This window comes from Ylistrum balloti, unplaced genomic scaffold (assembly GCF_031769215.1).
Source record: "Ylistrum balloti isolate Yb309-2 unplaced genomic scaffold, AGI_CSIRO_Ybal_v1 Utg369868, whole genome shotgun sequence".
In the NCBI taxonomy this organism is placed as follows: Eukaryota; Metazoa; Mollusca; class Bivalvia; order Pectinida; family Pectinidae; genus Ylistrum; species Ylistrum balloti.
Window position 1 is genome coordinate 514,248 of NW_026782012.1, and position 17,996 is coordinate 532,243.

The following is a 17,996-nucleotide window of genomic DNA, read 5'->3' on the forward strand; positions in this document are numbered from 1 at the left end:
TGCCATGATTACGATCTTTCAATTATGGCTTGTTTGTTGGAGGCAAAAAAAACAGTAATTGCTTCATGCAAAGCATCCAATTAAATAAGAATTATTGATTTTCTGAAAGGATATTTTAATCAGTTTCACAAAGTTCGACCAAAATGTCTATGAAGGTACCAAGACTGATTTAATGTCAGTATCAGCTTCAAATATATAGCCAAATTGTAGCAGCATAAATGTGATATCTCACAATATATATATATATATTTATATATACCAATATATATTTATATATATATCATTATATATACCAACTCATGGCACTACAGAGCAAGGTGGCATCATAAAACCAATCAGTGACAGGACTGAGCCACATGACATCATAGTACCAACTGATGGCAGGACTGAGCAAGGTGACATCACACTCCTCAATGACAGCAGGAAGGACCAATGTGACATCATACTCCTCAAAGACAGCAGGAAGAAGCAATGTGACATCCCACTCCTCAATGACAGCAGGAAGGAACAATGTGACATCATACTCCTCAATGACAGCAGGAAGGAGCAATGTGACATCACACACCTCAATGACAGCAGGAAGGAGCAATGTGACATCACACTCCCCAAAGACAGCAGGAAGGAACAATGTGACATCACACTCCCCAAAGACAGCAGGAAGGAGCAATGTGACATCACACTCCTCAAAGACAGCAGGAAGGAGCAATGTGACATCACACTCCTCAAAGACAGCAGGAAGGAGCAATGTGACATCACACTCCCCAAAGACAGCAGGAAGGAGCAATGTGACATCACACTCCTCAATGACAGCGAGGGGGAGCCATGTGACATCACACTCCTCAATGACAGGTGGGGAAATACATAGCTTTTAACCACACAGAGGTAGCAGTATGGCTTTAAAATATTTGTTACAATCTGACGAGAAAGATGTATTGTGTCATATTTATTATGATATTGCTGCTGGAACTGGAATGATCATCAAAACCCTGTATATCTAACAAGTAACAAGCAGACATACCAGAGATAACCCAATTTGAAAATTCAACACTACAGGTCATTTCTGATCATACTGTTACTATTTTGATATAAAATCTATGGTTGAAACAATGTTTGCTAAATTGGTATCCTATCTTTATAGGCTGTATAGCACCATTATTACAGTATACCTGTATTTTGTATAGAAGTTTAATCACATATTCAATAAAAACATCAATGCTCAATCAAGAATAGGGTTTTAATTGGTAGTCATAAACATACCCAACTCCTGAATTAAATGGTACATACAATTTAAGGTAAGCATTCATATCGGACACACCTCTTAGGTTCATGACTTTCAAATTTGATGTATTATAAAAACTGGCCGGAGGTCTTGAATTCAGAATTGAAGGAAAACCAGATTAATGCATCAATAATAAAATTTATAAATCAGAAAGTATAAAAGGCTTATACGATAAAACGCCTTCCCCTGTGTTCCCGGTTGTTTGGGTCTCATCTTCATTCAGATCGTCACTTTTCGCATAAAACTTCCAAGTGTAAACCAATTTAATGAAAGTCAGTGCGAGTCGTGTAGGGATTAGTCCTGGTCTGATGATCTTTTGTCCCTATCTTGGTGTAGTCTTTGAAGGCGAGTAATTCATGGGATTACTTTCATATAGAGACATGTCACACCGACTTAGATCTGATACACACGCTCTAGGCTGCTTCACGTCTTCTTCTTTCCCCCTTCAACTTTTTGAAACACCTTTGTTAACGAGAGGAACCCCAGGTGTTCCTGTACCAAATGCTACATCTGAGAGGTTTAGGTACTTTCAAATCAAATCCAACAAAAGATGAAACTCACGTGTTGTAAATTAAACAACCATATATACCGGTGGTATGGTTTAGGATATGTGTCTGTACGTAAAGTACATATCAGACACAAAAACACTGCGAATTATTTTATCTGTAAGGTTCATTTCATGCAGATAAAACATTCGGAAAGAGAAAATATGTACCAAATAAAGCTGAAGTATTGATTATTCCATAAGCCAAACACATTATTGGGGAGCACTTGTAATCTTGTGACGATAAATATGTTTGATCTCGGAATAATATTTGTCCTTATTGGTGTTACTCCTGGATTTGATGGTGATGAGTCAGTAATCTCCCTTTATAAGACTGTAACTACAAACTGTAATTCAGCAGAAAGGAGTTCCTATTACAAAATACTGCACCTCCCCACTTATTGGCAGGCATGCACATGTGGCTTTACCTGTTTAGGGTATAGTTAGATTCATGCATTCACACATCTAATAAAATTTCTATATAACTGTTAATATTAAATATATACCAAAGAAAATAATTATATATCAAAGAAAACAAAACTGTCAATTATGAAAAGAATTAATGAAAAGCTCAATTTTTTCTAAGTCATATAGTTGTAAATCAGGATGAAAAACATGTTAAAAGAAATCAACTGTCTTACATTAAGTGACTACTTAAATAATACAGAATTGATGATGGACTTACTATTTCCAGGCATTGGTTTATCAAAGGTTTATTACAAAACCATAATGACAGACTCGTTCGGCTAACATATCATAAAATATAAACCTTTGTTAAGTCTGCTGCACATATGTTATGTATTGCATAAGATATGTTTTCAACATGTGCTTGGTCGAAAATATGTGTCTGCATTTCAGTTTTTATATACCTGCAGCTGGGGATACAATAGATGTACTAATGGTATAGAGGTATGGATAGCCTATTATAAGAAACAAAACGTGGCACAAAGAAGATCAGTCCCGACAAAATCCTTAATACTGTATTTATCACACGATCACTTCTTGTTTTATTCTGTGAAGAATTTAATACATTTTACATCAACATTTTTTTGTTATCACTGATAATATAATGTAAAACAGATCATGTGACATCATAACCTGCAAAATCCTGAGGATAACTAATACCCCCTACAGATGACGTCATAATTAAGTAGAACTCTCATCCTGAGGATAACTAATACCCCCTACAGATGACGTCACAGTTAACTAGAACTCTCATCCTGAGGATAACTAATACCCCCTACAGATGTCACAGTTAACTAGAACTCTCATCCTGAGGATAACTAATACCCCCTACAGATGACGTCACAGTTAACTAGAACTCTCATCCTGAGGATAACTAATACCCCCTACAGATGTCACAGTTAACTAGAACTCTCATCCTGAGGATAACTAATACCCCCTACAGATGACGTCACAGTTAACTAGAACTCTCATCCTGAGGATAACTAATACCCCCTACAGATGACGTCACAGTTAACTAGAACTCTCAGGATAACTAATCTACAGATGTCCTGAGGATGACGTCACAGTTAACTAGAACTCTCATCCTGAGGATAACTAATACCCCCTACAGATGACGTCACAGTTAACTAGAACTCTCATCCTGAGGATAACTAATACCCCCTACAGATGTCACAGTTAACTAGAACTATCATCCTGAGGATAACTAATACCCTCTACTGATGACGTCACAGTTAACTAGAACTATCATCCGGAGGATAACTAATACCCCCTACAGATGTCACAGTTAACTAGAACTCTCATCCTGAGGATAACTAATACCCTCTACTGATGACGTCACAGTTAACTAGAACTATCATCCTGAGGATAACTAATACCCCCTACAGATGTCACAGTTAACTAGAACTCTCATCCTGAGGATAACTAATACCCTCTACTGATGACGTCACAGTTAACTAGAACTATCATCCGGAGGATAACTAATACCCCCTACAGATGTCACAGTTAACTAGAACTCTCATCCTGAGGATAACTAATACCCTCTACTGATGACGTCACAGTTAACTAGAACTATCATCCTGAGGATAACTAATACCCCCTACAGATGTCACAGTTAACTAGAACTCTCATCCTGAGGATAACTAATACCCTCTACTGATGACGTCACAGTTAACTAGAACTATCATCCTGAGGATAACTAATACCCTCTACAGATGTCACAGTTAACTAGAACTATCATCCTGAGGATAACTAATACCCCCTACAGATGACGTCACAGTTAACTAGAACTATCATCCTGAGGATAACTAATACCCCATACAGATGACGTCACAGATAACTAGAACTCTCATCCTGAGGATAACTAATACCCCCTACAGATGACGTCACAGTTAACTAGAACTATCATCCTGAGGATAACTAATACCCCCTACAGATGACGTCATAATTAAGTAGAACTCTCATCCTGAGGATAACTAATACCCCCTACAGATGACGTCACAGTTAACTAGAACTCTCATCCTGAGGATAACTAATACCCCCTACAGATGACGTCACAGTTAACTAGAACTCTCATCCTGAGGATAACTAATACCCCATACAGATGTCACAGTTAACTAGAACTGTCATCCTGAGGATAACTAATACCCCCTACAGATGTCGTCACAGTTAACTAGAACTATCATCCTGAGGATAACTAATACCCCCTACAGATGTCACAGTTAACTAGAACTATCATCCTGAGGATAACTAATACCCCCTACAGATGTCACAGTTAACTAGAACTATCATCCTGAGGATAACTAATACCCCCTACAGATGTCACAGTTAACTAGAACTATCATCCTGAGGATAACTAATACCCCCTACAGATGACGTCACAGATAACTAGAACTCTCATCCTGAGGATAACTAATACCCCCTACAGATGTCACAGTTAACTAGAACTGTCATCCTGAGGATAACTAATACCCCCTACAGATGACGTCACAGTTAACTAGAACTATCATCCTGAGCATAACTAATACCCCCTAGAGATGACGTCACAGTTAACTAGATCTGTCATCCTGAGGATAACTAATACCCTCTACTGATGACGTCACAGTTAACTAGAACTGTCATCCTGAGGATAACTAATACCACCTACAGATGACGTCACAGTTAACTAGAACTGTCATCCTGAGGATAACTAATACCCCCTACAGATGTCACAGTTAACTAGATCTGTCATCCTGAGGATAACTTATACCTCTTGCAAATGCAAAGAGTTCATTCATCATGGTTTTAGTTTCAGTCCTAGTGACCTCTACATTTTAAGGACATGAAGACATAAAAGGGGGGTCAGGGGGGTTGACCTTGACCTTTGACACAGTGACCTTGACTTTTAGTCAGTTGACTCCTTGTTTTAATTACAATACATGAAACCCAAACAGGGAAATTTGGAATCCATTTACCCAAATATACCACAGTTTGTCAAAATCGGAAAGTATCTAAATTTTTATTAAACTGAGGCCAGAATTATGTTGCCATAGTAACTGTTTCTAAACACCTCATGTATCCCGCTATGTTTTAATCAGTTATACCATTTGCCATGTCAAATAATAAAATCTGTTGAATGATCAAGGAGTAATGGCCATTATTATTACAGTTACCAGTTAACATTAACTAAAGTTGCATGCACGTCTACATAAGGTCCTTTCTATTCCTATGAATTGGAATCGGTTCACCAGATTAGGAGGAAACAAACAGACAGAGTGTGATTCCAGTACACCCTCCAAACTAAGTTGTGTTGGGTAGAACAAAGACCATAGATATAAAGCAGACATAGAAAATGATCATGTGATAAAAATTCAGTTAATTTGGCTTCCATTGAAGATTATGATTTCTCATTCCTCACAAATTAACAGGCTAATGGAAATCTTGTATATGTACATAATTTACTTCTCAAATAGTAACTGGAAATAGGTACAAGAATATTCTTAAGATATATGAATGATGGTACATTCTATACTTGCTGCATAATACAGGAAAGTGTGAAGAAGTTTTCTAAATATAAAACAGGGCTGTAATTAACTAATCAGACACACGGAAAATAAGACAAATGGACAATAAGACACCTGAACAATCAGCAATACTAATTTATAGCATTAGATTTTACTTTTTATCCTCATAAGAGATTCAATAATTCCACATTTTTCACGAAGCCCAGGCTACTTGCATCATATTAAACTTTACCCAGTGGAAAAAATAAAGTTGACAACTCAAATAACATGAGACTACGAAAAGTAAAGGACAAGTAAGAAGAACAAAGATTAGACGATGTTTTACAAATATATTATATCTAATAATGGCCATGATTTGAACATATGTTTAAAGTTTTAACTGACATCACCAAGCTTTGTGGAACGAGGAAACTGGACATATTGCTCACTACTGCATGAGAAGGCTTTGCTTAGAGGAGAAGAGATATGAAAACCACTCTCTTCCTGATGGATAACACATATTGTTTGTACTCCAAACCTTCATAACATTCTGTATAATTACATGTACATATGTACCAATGGAAAAGTAATAAGGTGTTTGACTAAACTGATAAGAAAAGTCACAGCATGTTAAACTCTTTGCGTCAGAAACCTGACCCAAAAGGCTGTAACTAATACCTCAAATTTAACAAGGCAGTCTGGTATGGTTGTCATGCCTACAGAAGTTGTTTCCCAGATCTATATTAAATATATGTAACAAGCTTGGATTTAATATGCTATATATCAGGGATGTATAATACTATAGAGTGGAAACCACTTAATGTCATGTCAGTTAATGTCACATGATATTAAGCAGTTTTCAGTGTATTACAGTGTATTAAGCGGACAAATTTGAAATTTTACAGCAGCATCAATTAGTGATAACAAAGGCCAATATATACATCCAACAAATTAATAGCAAAATCACAAAAAAATTTGTACCTATTTTTATGCTTCTTTGCAATTTGAAAGCAAATTGAATGAGAGTAGTCTCCCCTTACTTCTAGGACAGAGAAATGTTTTATTCTTAGGAAATTCCTTGCAATTATTTGCACTAATTCTTCAGGAGTAGAAACATTTTATACAATACAAAAAGCAAAATATCATAAGCAATGTCATAAAATTTGTTTCATAATTGAAAATAACTGGCCTTCTAAATGTGAAGCCAAATCTTGTCACCGTGTTACCAGTATATCTTAACAAAGTGAGAATTCTGTGATGTTTTAATCACCACTAGCCTACAAAGCAGACATTTGCTGCCATATGTGTACATACAAACCAAATTATGCACGATTTGTATATATACCAAATATGTTGGACCCCCTGATGATTAAGCATATTAAGATAATTTTACAGTTGTTGTCATTTATATCATTCATCTATTGAAATCAATTGTCATGATCAGAGAGACTAGGTTTCACAACATTGCCAAATTGAAAGACGCTTTAACATATTATATATTGATATCGATTTTACAGGTTATATTGATCACGTTTCCTTTTTATCACAGAAGTAAAATGCTAATATTACATAACATGTCGGAGCGCTGCCTCACACCTCTCCTGTTTAAAACCCTTCATTACACCTCAAAATAAACCTACTACTTTCTGTTCACAGTCTCAACAGAAAGAGGTGGTAACGTTTACCAGATCACTTCAAACTGACAAATCTCAGAATATTTTAAAACCAATTGTTAAATCAAAATCTTAAGAACTTCAAAATATGTTTTCCTCTTTAAATTTCGAAGTTTATGTCCTTATATCACCTTACAATGACCTCATTAAAACTGTTTCCCTTCTTGAATGAATTCTGTTTCCCAAAAAACATATCTAATTAAGCAAAATCCAATTTTAGTACATCATTACATCCAATATGAGATGAAATTAACATTAAGAAATTGCTATCGGTGCAATCTTATTTCAGCGTAATATTTTTTGTACTAGACAATGAGATTATTGCTAACATATGTTTATGTTTACAGCACCTGGAAAAGATAGACTTAACAAGTAGAATCTTTGGCTAATGCCCAACAACTCAAATTTATGAAATAACAAATTTATTAAAAGAACTTTTTTTTGTTATAAACCAAATCAAAGTTATAAACAACACTGTAAACATGTAATGTAACAACTAATGTAAGAGAGAATTTATAAGCTCACCAACCTTTGAATAAAAGGAGCCAGGTGTTCACATTCATCAACATAAGTACTATTGCAGGATATCATGTTGAACACAGATACTTTTCTCTGGGATATATGATGTAATATCAACATATGAGATATTCTGATAAGAATCAGTTTTCTCTTTCCATACTTGTCATGTTTATACATTAAAACATTCAATAACAATACCTCAAATCTGAGCATGATTTTCACCTCAATAAACAAATATTTTAGATTTTTTTTTTATTATATATAACAAACTGAAATTCATATTAACCATATCAAACTTTCATTTTTTGTCATTGTTGTTCTCTTTAAATATTTGAAATATGTCTGGACGAAAGTTCTGTATCACCTTGTTGAAGATGCAGGAATCTGTGTGGTATTTTTTATCTGGTGACAAAAAACAGTGCAGCACCTAGGCAACATGACAATGGTTTGATTAGGAAAAAGCATATTAATTTTACTAATATCAATCTAACAATTCATTTGTGTGTAAGTAAGCTGCAAGCCTTCAATTAATTGTGAAAGGAATCCTAAATGGTTTGATTTTCAATGACACTGCTAATTTTATTATGGTTTATTTAAATACTTTATTTATTCCCATCAACAACCAGGGTCATCCTTACAGTAGCTGGTGACTATTTCATTGAACAGCATACAGAAGGCCCACAACATGGTTTCCAAAGTAATTAGGATAAAGCATCTTGCTGAAGGCACAACACACCAACACAAACACCAAATGCCAAAAGATATCAATTTAAATACCTCAGAACCTAACTTGATGTTGCTTTGTTCCATGTCATTGGGACTGAGCTATCACGATTACCACCATCAGAGCCTCCCACAACCTCCTTCAACCCCTCCCCCTCTGCCTTTGCCTCCCTTCCCGCTCTCTCTCAAACAAGTACCATGCACATTATATTTTCATACTGAACAATCTTATTGATTTATCATTTTATATAAAAAATTATCAAAATATACCACAGGACAATTATGTTTTGGTAGAATTTAACAGAAATTTATCCAGCAGTGTGTGATACACATGCATCTATAGGATCAACTGTTCATGTTTCTGTACAAAAACATTAATCTTCCATCAATTTTGATGTTTACATTACTTTCACAAAAGAAATATCCGTTTAAAATAATTATTATATATGAGTTTAACCCTCTCTGTATCGTGATAGAATAGCAAATCAATATCAGTAGGTTTTAAACTTGAGAAGATTTAACGTACTTCTCTATTACATACTGGGTAGTCATGTACTGTTACACAACATCACTACAAATAGCTGTAAACTATATATCACCTAGAAATCTCTGTAGTAAACTTAAATCACTGAAATTTTTGTTCCGCGAATTCACATTTCTCAAGATTTGTAACATAAATCTTTTCTGTTTTCATTTCATTTAGAAAAAAAAAATTTTTGGAGACGTATGTCACAACAGAAAAAGTCATATATATATTTAAACAGTTTTTAAGACAGACTAGGTTTGGAAAATGATGTGATTCCAACTGTATTTTGACAATGTTTTCTGATTTTAGAGAATAATATCATGCCAGATACATTGTATTTTCCTGTTTCGTGTTCTGAAATTTTCAAAATACAAATGTACCTAGTACAACTAGAGATTTAGATAAAAAGTGCTTGAACAGACCTATTCTTATTTTGGATCCATAATATGTACTGCTGGTAATTTTCAAAGGTCAAAATTTTCATGATTTTCCTTTAAAACAATCAAATTGTGTTTTATGAAATTAAAATATTATGATCTGGATGTATAAAAACATCTAAAACATGTCTCATTATTTCAGAGATTAAATTTTTTTGCAATCACCAAAAAAGACTGCAGTATAGCAAAAAAACATTGTCCTCACAAAAAACATGGACTATATGGTATATGGTGTTCATTTGAGAAAAAATAAAAACAAAAGGTACTGATAAGATGGAGATATTAACTTATAAATAAAGTACAATAAAGATAAGGTAAAAACTGTAAACGCTTGCTTTTGAATGTAGATACATCTTATACAAAGTTATTGTCCTACAGCAGACCTTAATCTTGATTTTCTAAAACAACATTTTGTCAAATTTTTATAATTTTATAAGATGACGTTATTTTTACATAACTATCAACTTGCTGTTTTAGAGACTGCATAGAAGGATTTGTAATTCTGGGATTCCTGAACAATGAATTTATCAATGTTTCTGAAATAGAATTCACAAAAAATAGCTTTGGTGGCTATAACATTTACATAACGTAATCACTTAGTATTTTTTTATTCAAAAAGTAAAAATAATTTTTCTTAAATAGAATTTCCTACAATTTTAAGAACTTTTTACAAGCAAATGTACACTTTATGCTAATTTCTTTATTAAAAGTAATTAGAAAAATCATACTTCCTCTAATAGTTTTACATTACATTGTAGAGAAACAATTTACTACAAATGATTCAAACAGGGTTTTAATTTGGAATCTCCTTAGATACAAAAGAGGCTGTCCATCTCACAATTGTCGGAAAATTGTTAAACTCTTCAAAAACTTTATAACCAAAACATATTTGAGAGCAAAGAAAGGGGTCATTAATGTCTTTTATTAAAAAAATGTTATGAAGTTTTTTTGTTCCTTTTTCGACATCATATTTAGTCAATGAGCTGGGTTTTTTTCAGAATATCAAAAACAGAAAATCTGCATTCTTTATATAGATTCCAACTCAAAGTAAGAATTGTCATTGTAATTTTTAAATATATACCTTTGATAAAGACATATATATAAAATTGTTTAGAGATTTTGAAATGTTAATTATTAATCTGCAGTAATATGAAAAATAGTATCCACCTCCTTCACACCTTTACAGCTGTATTTTTAGAATGGATGATTTTTACATTTGGTATATTTTAATATCCTTGTAATATTGCAATGTCATTACAAACAGTTATAGACAAAATATTACCTAAAAATCTCTGTAAGTTTAAATCAGTGAAAATTTTGTTCTGCAATTCACATTTCTGAAGATCTATAATGCACATACTATTTCTTTTTATTTCACGAAAAAAAACTAAAATCCAAATGCACATGTCACAGAAGAAGTTATACATTTTAATCAGCTTTTAGGACAGACTAAGTTTGGAAATTGATTTGATTCCAGCTGCTTTTTGACAATATTTCATGGTGTTAGATAAAAATATCATGACAGAAACATTGCATTATCCTGTTCAAGTTCTCAAATGTTCAAAAGACAGATATACCGCTAGAGAACGATCTAGGTTTAAATACCAATATATATATCTGACAATTGTTTTACATCTAGTTCAAATCACCTTAACCTTGACCTTGGAACCTTGATGCTTAAAATTCACTTGTAATATTTAAGGTATATATTGTCATATTTTCTTTTAAATTCAATCATTTGATTTTTTAAGAAATTAAGTTTCTGAAGTCCTTACACTGCTTTTGGACAAACCCCGTCCTCCTCTCTCTAGCTAGGAGTAGAGGAATATGTTAAAGAAATTAGGAGATGGAGCTCTAGACTATAGTTGCAACATCTATCACAATTTTCAGTTGTTTGTCGTACCAGAATGTTAGCTACTTTTAGTGATTAGAAAGCCAAGCTGAAACAATATTTGATGGTCCCAGCACACTTTCCTAAGGAAGGGATGTTTGATGGACCTAACACACACCAAGGACAATGGAGTAGCAATATGTGGAATGAAGTCGAAGACAGATCAAGCCCAGCTGTATTCTTGATTACAAAACAGAATATAATCGTAAAGACAAAGTCCTTCGTGGGAAGGCTTCAACCTAGACATTGCTAGCTGTCTAACATGTAAAATCTGCATACTATTTTTCAAAGTATGAGATCACATCATATTTTCTTTTTTATTTGGTCAAGTATAAATTTAAACTCAATGTTAATGCATTTTTAAAGTTTGTAATGATTGACAACCAGGTCCTAATTCCCCTAAAACTTTCTGCTTTTTTAATACATTATATTCAGTAATTCCCATTTGAGTCCCACCCATCCTAAAACTCTGGTCATTCATTCTCGAAATCTGAAATTTACCAATAAGGCAAGAACCTTGATCCTTTTTTTAAAACATTTTTAAGTTGAAGTGAATGGTGTTGCAGGTGGGGGAGGGGAATCAATAGATAATATCATCCAATTCCACACCTATTCTCCTAAAATCCGGGGGAAGCACCTGCTATTATGGGAATTAAATCAAACAAATCAGTATTCTGCTGTACATGCAAATATGTCAATTGGAGACATCCTTGGCTCTTAAAAATTTGAGAAAGCTTTGGAAATACACCAGACAAATTTAATGAACCAGACATATTGAAAGATATGAAGTATCTGTCAGTCACACTTAAAAATGACATGTATCCTTTACATTTACGAAATTACCTGAACACTTCTTTTGATAAGTGTGACGGTCTAAACAGGAACATTGCACAAACGAACATAAGCACCATGAGAGAGGGTTGCCTCATGCAAACATGGTCCTTCTTTGTTACGTGTTTGTCCACATGATACTGATCAAACAGTGTATTCTAATGTCAACAAATGTTTCTACTGAAGACGACTACTTGATCAGACCAGCACCTGACTATTTACGCTATTCACAAACCTCTTTCATACCTCTATAAATAAATCTTCAGAAGGGCTTGTTGAAATGATTTTAAACTTCACCATAAACCAAAAGGAAATAAAACGTGATTTTATAGAATAATTTTTGATGTGTATTAAACAAGGTTAGATTTATTCTGCAAATGATCATATGATACCTAACTGTAACATACATTTGATTAATAAAATTTACTTGAAAATATTCAAAAATTTATATATAAAAAAAAACAAGATATTCTTCAATAGAAGTAGAAGATCAGGCAAAAACACCTAATCCCATAACCAATCTCACAAGGATGATCATACATAGTTCATAGGAAATGTCCCTACTTGTCCAATGCAGAAAATTCCCTCCCTGTGTGCTCCACCAAAAATGTCATGAAAATGTGTACTTTATAAGAATGCCAATTTCCTTGTGTACTTCACAAAAATGTCACTCCAAGTGTACCTCAAAAGAACATCACTCCCTAAGAGCTTCAAGAGAATGTCACACTTTGTATACTTCACAAGAATGTCACACTTTGTGTACCACATAAGGATGTCACTTCTGGTATACTTCACAAGGATGTCAGTTCTAGGGTACTTCACAAGGATGTCAGTTCTAGTGTACTTCACAAGGATGTCAGTTCGAGTGTACTTCACATGGATGTCACTTCTTGTATGCTTCACACTAGAATGTCACACCTTGTGTACTTCACAGAATGTCACACCTTGTGTACTTCACAAGAATGTCACACCTTGTGTACTTCACAAGAATGTCACTCCTTGTGTGCACAAGAATGTCACACTTTATGTACTCACAGGAATGGCACTTCTTGTATGCTTCACACTAGAATGTCAGATCTTTTGTACTTAACAAGGATGTCAGTTCTAATATACATCACAAGAATGTCACTCCTTGTATGCTTCATAAGAAGGTCAAAACTTGTGCACTTCACAAAAACTGTCACATCTTTTGTGCATCACAAGAATTTCAATCCTTGTGAACTTTTGGCAAAAGTTAGCAGGACCTTCTTCATGATAGTCATGCAATTGTGAGCTTGGATTCTTACAAGGAATAATGCAGGCATTTATCCCAACTGTAAGGTCATTACTCTTAAAAGGACTATGTAAAACCTTATCCTCACAAGTGAATGCAGACCTATACCTCTACGAGAAGAAATACGGTTGTTTATCCCATTTACTTCTCGGGGAAGTTCACACATACATACATCAATTTTCTGCACAAGATCTTGACGACTCACAATTTTATATCTATTATCACAGGTAACTAAAATAATATCATTTATACTAATCACAATCATGAAGCAGAAATTTATCCAACAAATTCCTATAAATATTATAACCTGATGGAGCACAATTCCAAATTCCAAAATTGAATTGATGTTGGCCTATCAAGCAATTAAACATGATATGAAATTTAACATGTTCCTTGAAGTCTAGCCATGTCATATATTCATCAACAAAAAGCAGGAATGGGCACAGGTAAAGTAAAAAATTGTTTCATGGACTCTGTGATTTTTGGAGGATTTTTTTTCTAGCAGGTCCAGAGCAACTTTTCGGTTACAAAGAAAAGGTGTCTAAAATTTTACTGACTCTTACAGAAAGAGCATGAATCCAGGACTCAAATTTTTCAGTTCCAACAACATTCATGGCAAATTGGTAATTGCAATAACATACAATTTGATAATGTGTCCAGTTGATAAAGACCAGGAATATACTATGGGACTTCAGTTTATATGTACTCTACACAAACAGTATATAACTGTATACAAACACCTGAAGAGAAGTAAAACCTTTAATTATAAATTGATGAAGGCCATACTTCTAGCAGGTGTTGTTTTGAAACCTACAAGCCTGAAACTTTTTGCAGTACAAATGCATAACATCAATGTAGATATATTGACTTGCATTTCACAGGTGCTCATGGATCGAATTACAGTTTTTTTTCAGTTTTTTTTTAATCAAACCCAGCTCCTACTGGTAAAAACAAAATTTAATTGCAAAGTATATGAACGAAATTGAAAGTAATCCTACCTTTAATCCAACATTACCTAGACAAACCCAATATTCCAGGTTTCCATGGAAACATGTCTTGACAATCTAATTTCAAACAAAAAAACATTCTTCCACCTGTTTAACACCTGTGTTACACATTAATAACAATCTCGGTGAGGTTAATTCAGCTGTGACATCACAGTCAATTTTCGTACTTTAAAAGTTTTTTCTTCGGCTTGTTTCCTGCTGCCATGGTACAGCACATTTAATTATCATTAAGTATAACTAGGAATGGTGAACAGTACAATACTGATACCATACCTATTCAGCACTAAGTCAAGGCTGGTAATAGGCAAACATGTATCTATTGCTTTTCAGAATAATCCTGTCGCTGTAATACTCCCCAGCGATTCATCTATATTTTAGGACATCGGGACATCTTCTTCTAAAAGAACAACCAAATAACATTCCCTATTTAACATGAGATTTAAGAAAAGTGAAGTATATGTCGTTTGTCCTATAACTATTCAGTAGACCGAGTCAGAACTTGTATGTTGGCTCCCTGGGGTTATTCACAGTTAAATATATTTCAGGTCCTTCTAAACAATAATAAGTAAATGTACTTGATATTTTAGTTGCAAGTTTTTTAAATATTCCTTTTGGACAGGGACAGAATGTAAATAAGTTGATTTCTGGTCAGCAGCGGAGACAGACAGCTGAACCTACAAGAACTTCAGATAAAGATCGGGACCGAGATTGAACTGCAGAATATTTGGAACAGGCAGTTCAACAGCGCCAACCATACCTGTCCAAAACTACCTGACTGAGAGCAGTCAAGTTTCAAAATCATTGCACCGAAGTTGATGTATAAATATATCTAAGAAAACAAGATTATGCCGAATTAACAGATGTAAAGGAAACACATATTATCATTGGATGATCAATTTATCACTGGCAGAAAAATTCAAATTGTGCATTTTTTTTACGTGTAACATTTTAAATATCTGGTTCATTTACTGTGAAACAAGTCAAGACCACCATGACCTTTAACCTGTTTATGCAAAAGCTGTCATTAAAATGATACAAATTTTAATACAGATTGGTCTGTCTACAGAATCTATCTGTTATGTATTTAATCTACAGTAAGCCAACCCTTGAATCCCCGTTGTCCAGTGTTACTTCCATTCGTTTCAGATGTACAGCACAAAGCTAGAAAACCAAGGTAACTAGGCATGAAGGACTATCAACTATGGGGAATTACTTTGTCCAGTAAAATAAGTCCAACCCTGACTTTTCAGTCAGAAGTCCGCCCCCTGTGTTTACTTTCAGGATAAGTATGATTCTCAGACACCAGATAAAAGTAACCTAAGCAGGAGAGTTCCTTTTCATAATGCTTCCTAACCCAATGTGATTCTGGTGGTAATTTTCCACCTAAATGGACCTTTCTCAAATTTTAATAATATGATCTTTTGTTATTATCAAGATTTGAAAAATTGATACATTTCTAAAGTACTTGAATCTTGTACCTGTATATAAACACACAATAGACATAATCTTAAATGATTTGTCATTCACTTCAGATTTATAAAACAAATCTTCGAAGTTTTTATTTTTGTGAGCTTTGGCAAGCAAAAATTAAAACTTCAAGAAAGGAAAACAAATCTAAGTTCCTTTTTATGAAATAACTTGAAAATTTTATATTTTAACAGGTTTTGAAGCCAAAATGTGGAAAACAGAGTCAAACGGAGGCAGCCATTTTGTGGTGCCATTTTTGTGGTGCCATTTTCAGAACATGACATAATATCATTGTTCAAATTATGACATCACAACCAATTACTGACTGATAACAGCCAATGGAAAACTCTCCAGGGTATATAACATTAGTGACCTATGTCACTTATTCACTAGATAACAGACTGGTGTTGCCAACCTCTAATTATCTGATACATGGTCATAGCCTTCCAAAAATCAAAGGTGACAGGGTGCATTAAAGGGTCATCAAAGACATTATAATCAATTATGATGTATAGTTATCACATCTGAAATAATTTCCATGATATTCTAGGATATGCTGAATATTATTGAATAGATCCAAAAGTTTATACTTATTTTTTTAAACATTGGTAAATAATCAAACCCAAAGAAATGCTGTGCTATTTAAGCATTTTTCACGATCTAAGCAGGTCATAATGTGACCAACATCAAGCTGACCTGATGAAATTAGAGAAGTCAGCAGTCTACAGACAGAGCATGATATAATGATAGACAATAAAGCATAGTTTTACAGTCCAATAGTCTGAGTATGGATTTTAAGATACAGAAAAATTAAATTAATTTTTTCATATAAAGGCTTAAACTAAAGATCCAAAGTTTCATCTTCATTTTCAGTAAAGTTTTTTCATTTTGTTTTAATTCTTCCATATTTTTTATTAAGAAAATGGGGGGAAATATGTCTAGACTCCTGTTCTAAAAATATATATGAGCTGGACCTTCATCTTGGATCAAATCTGAACACAACTAAAAAAATGGCTTTAGTATAAAACTCAAAATATCATCATTGTTACCTTTCGTTAAATTTTTATAAATGTGAGAATTTTAGGATTTTTGTAAGGTCATATTTAAACAATCTTTGTAGTATCATCCATAGAGCATTAACTTGGACAATATCGCGAATCTGTTACACCTAAAACTGGATCTGATAAGTTGACATATTTTGACTGTTTTGAACGAGGATACCACTCTGTGAGATAGTTACATCGTACCTACAGGTTACAAACCAGGCAGTTTGGTGTGTTTCACTATGCAGTGTATTTATTAAATTAAAATCTAAATTAATATTAAAACAATTATAACATTTTCTCTCCCTAGTTTCATTAAATCTTTGTTGAAATTAATTTCTAATTTTCAAAAAGCCCTATGATACATGAATGCCCGGCGTTACAGTAATAGTATAATGGCATGCTGTACTTTCCATGTAGCGCTTACACGGGTCAGATCGTTGACGTCGGGGTGGTGACATGAAGTCTATCTCCAATTCATAAACTCAAAATAAAAATTCATAGAAAATTTTCAATATCTACATATTCTATATACATTTTGGCATCCCGTGATAGTTTTAGATCGGATGTAAACGACGTACACTTATCATTACCATCGAATGATTGGTAGTGCTCGGTTCAACTCACCGTACCCGCTTGTAAACAAAGCGAGCACCTCGTCTCGCGAGGCGAGTTTCAATCAGAGATATTCGGATATAGTTCTATAATAGACATACGTCGTAATAAAATTCGATGTGTAATATAAAATAGACATAAACTGCAGTTAAAATATGAAAATATACTCACCAAAACCTGGTGTAATGGTTAGAAATAGCCACACGTAGAATATAGCCGACATC

At 33.9% G+C, this 17,996-nt stretch overlaps 1 protein-coding gene across 2 annotated transcripts in view; it reads right to left on the reverse strand.

Moving 5' to 3' along the window:
* The window catches only part of LOC132545933 (activin receptor type-1-like), a 38,981-nt gene extending 20,985 nt beyond the window's left edge, over nucleotides 1–17,996 (reverse strand). For both annotated transcript variants that reach the window (XM_060209611.1, XM_060209610.1), the window contains exon 1: nucleotides 17,944–17,996. In XM_060209611.1, coding sequence (XP_060065594.1) covers nucleotides 17,944–17,995 — 52 coding nt within the window. In that variant the 5' untranslated portion in view covers nucleotide 17,996. The remainder of the gene's footprint in view (nucleotides 1–17,943) is intronic.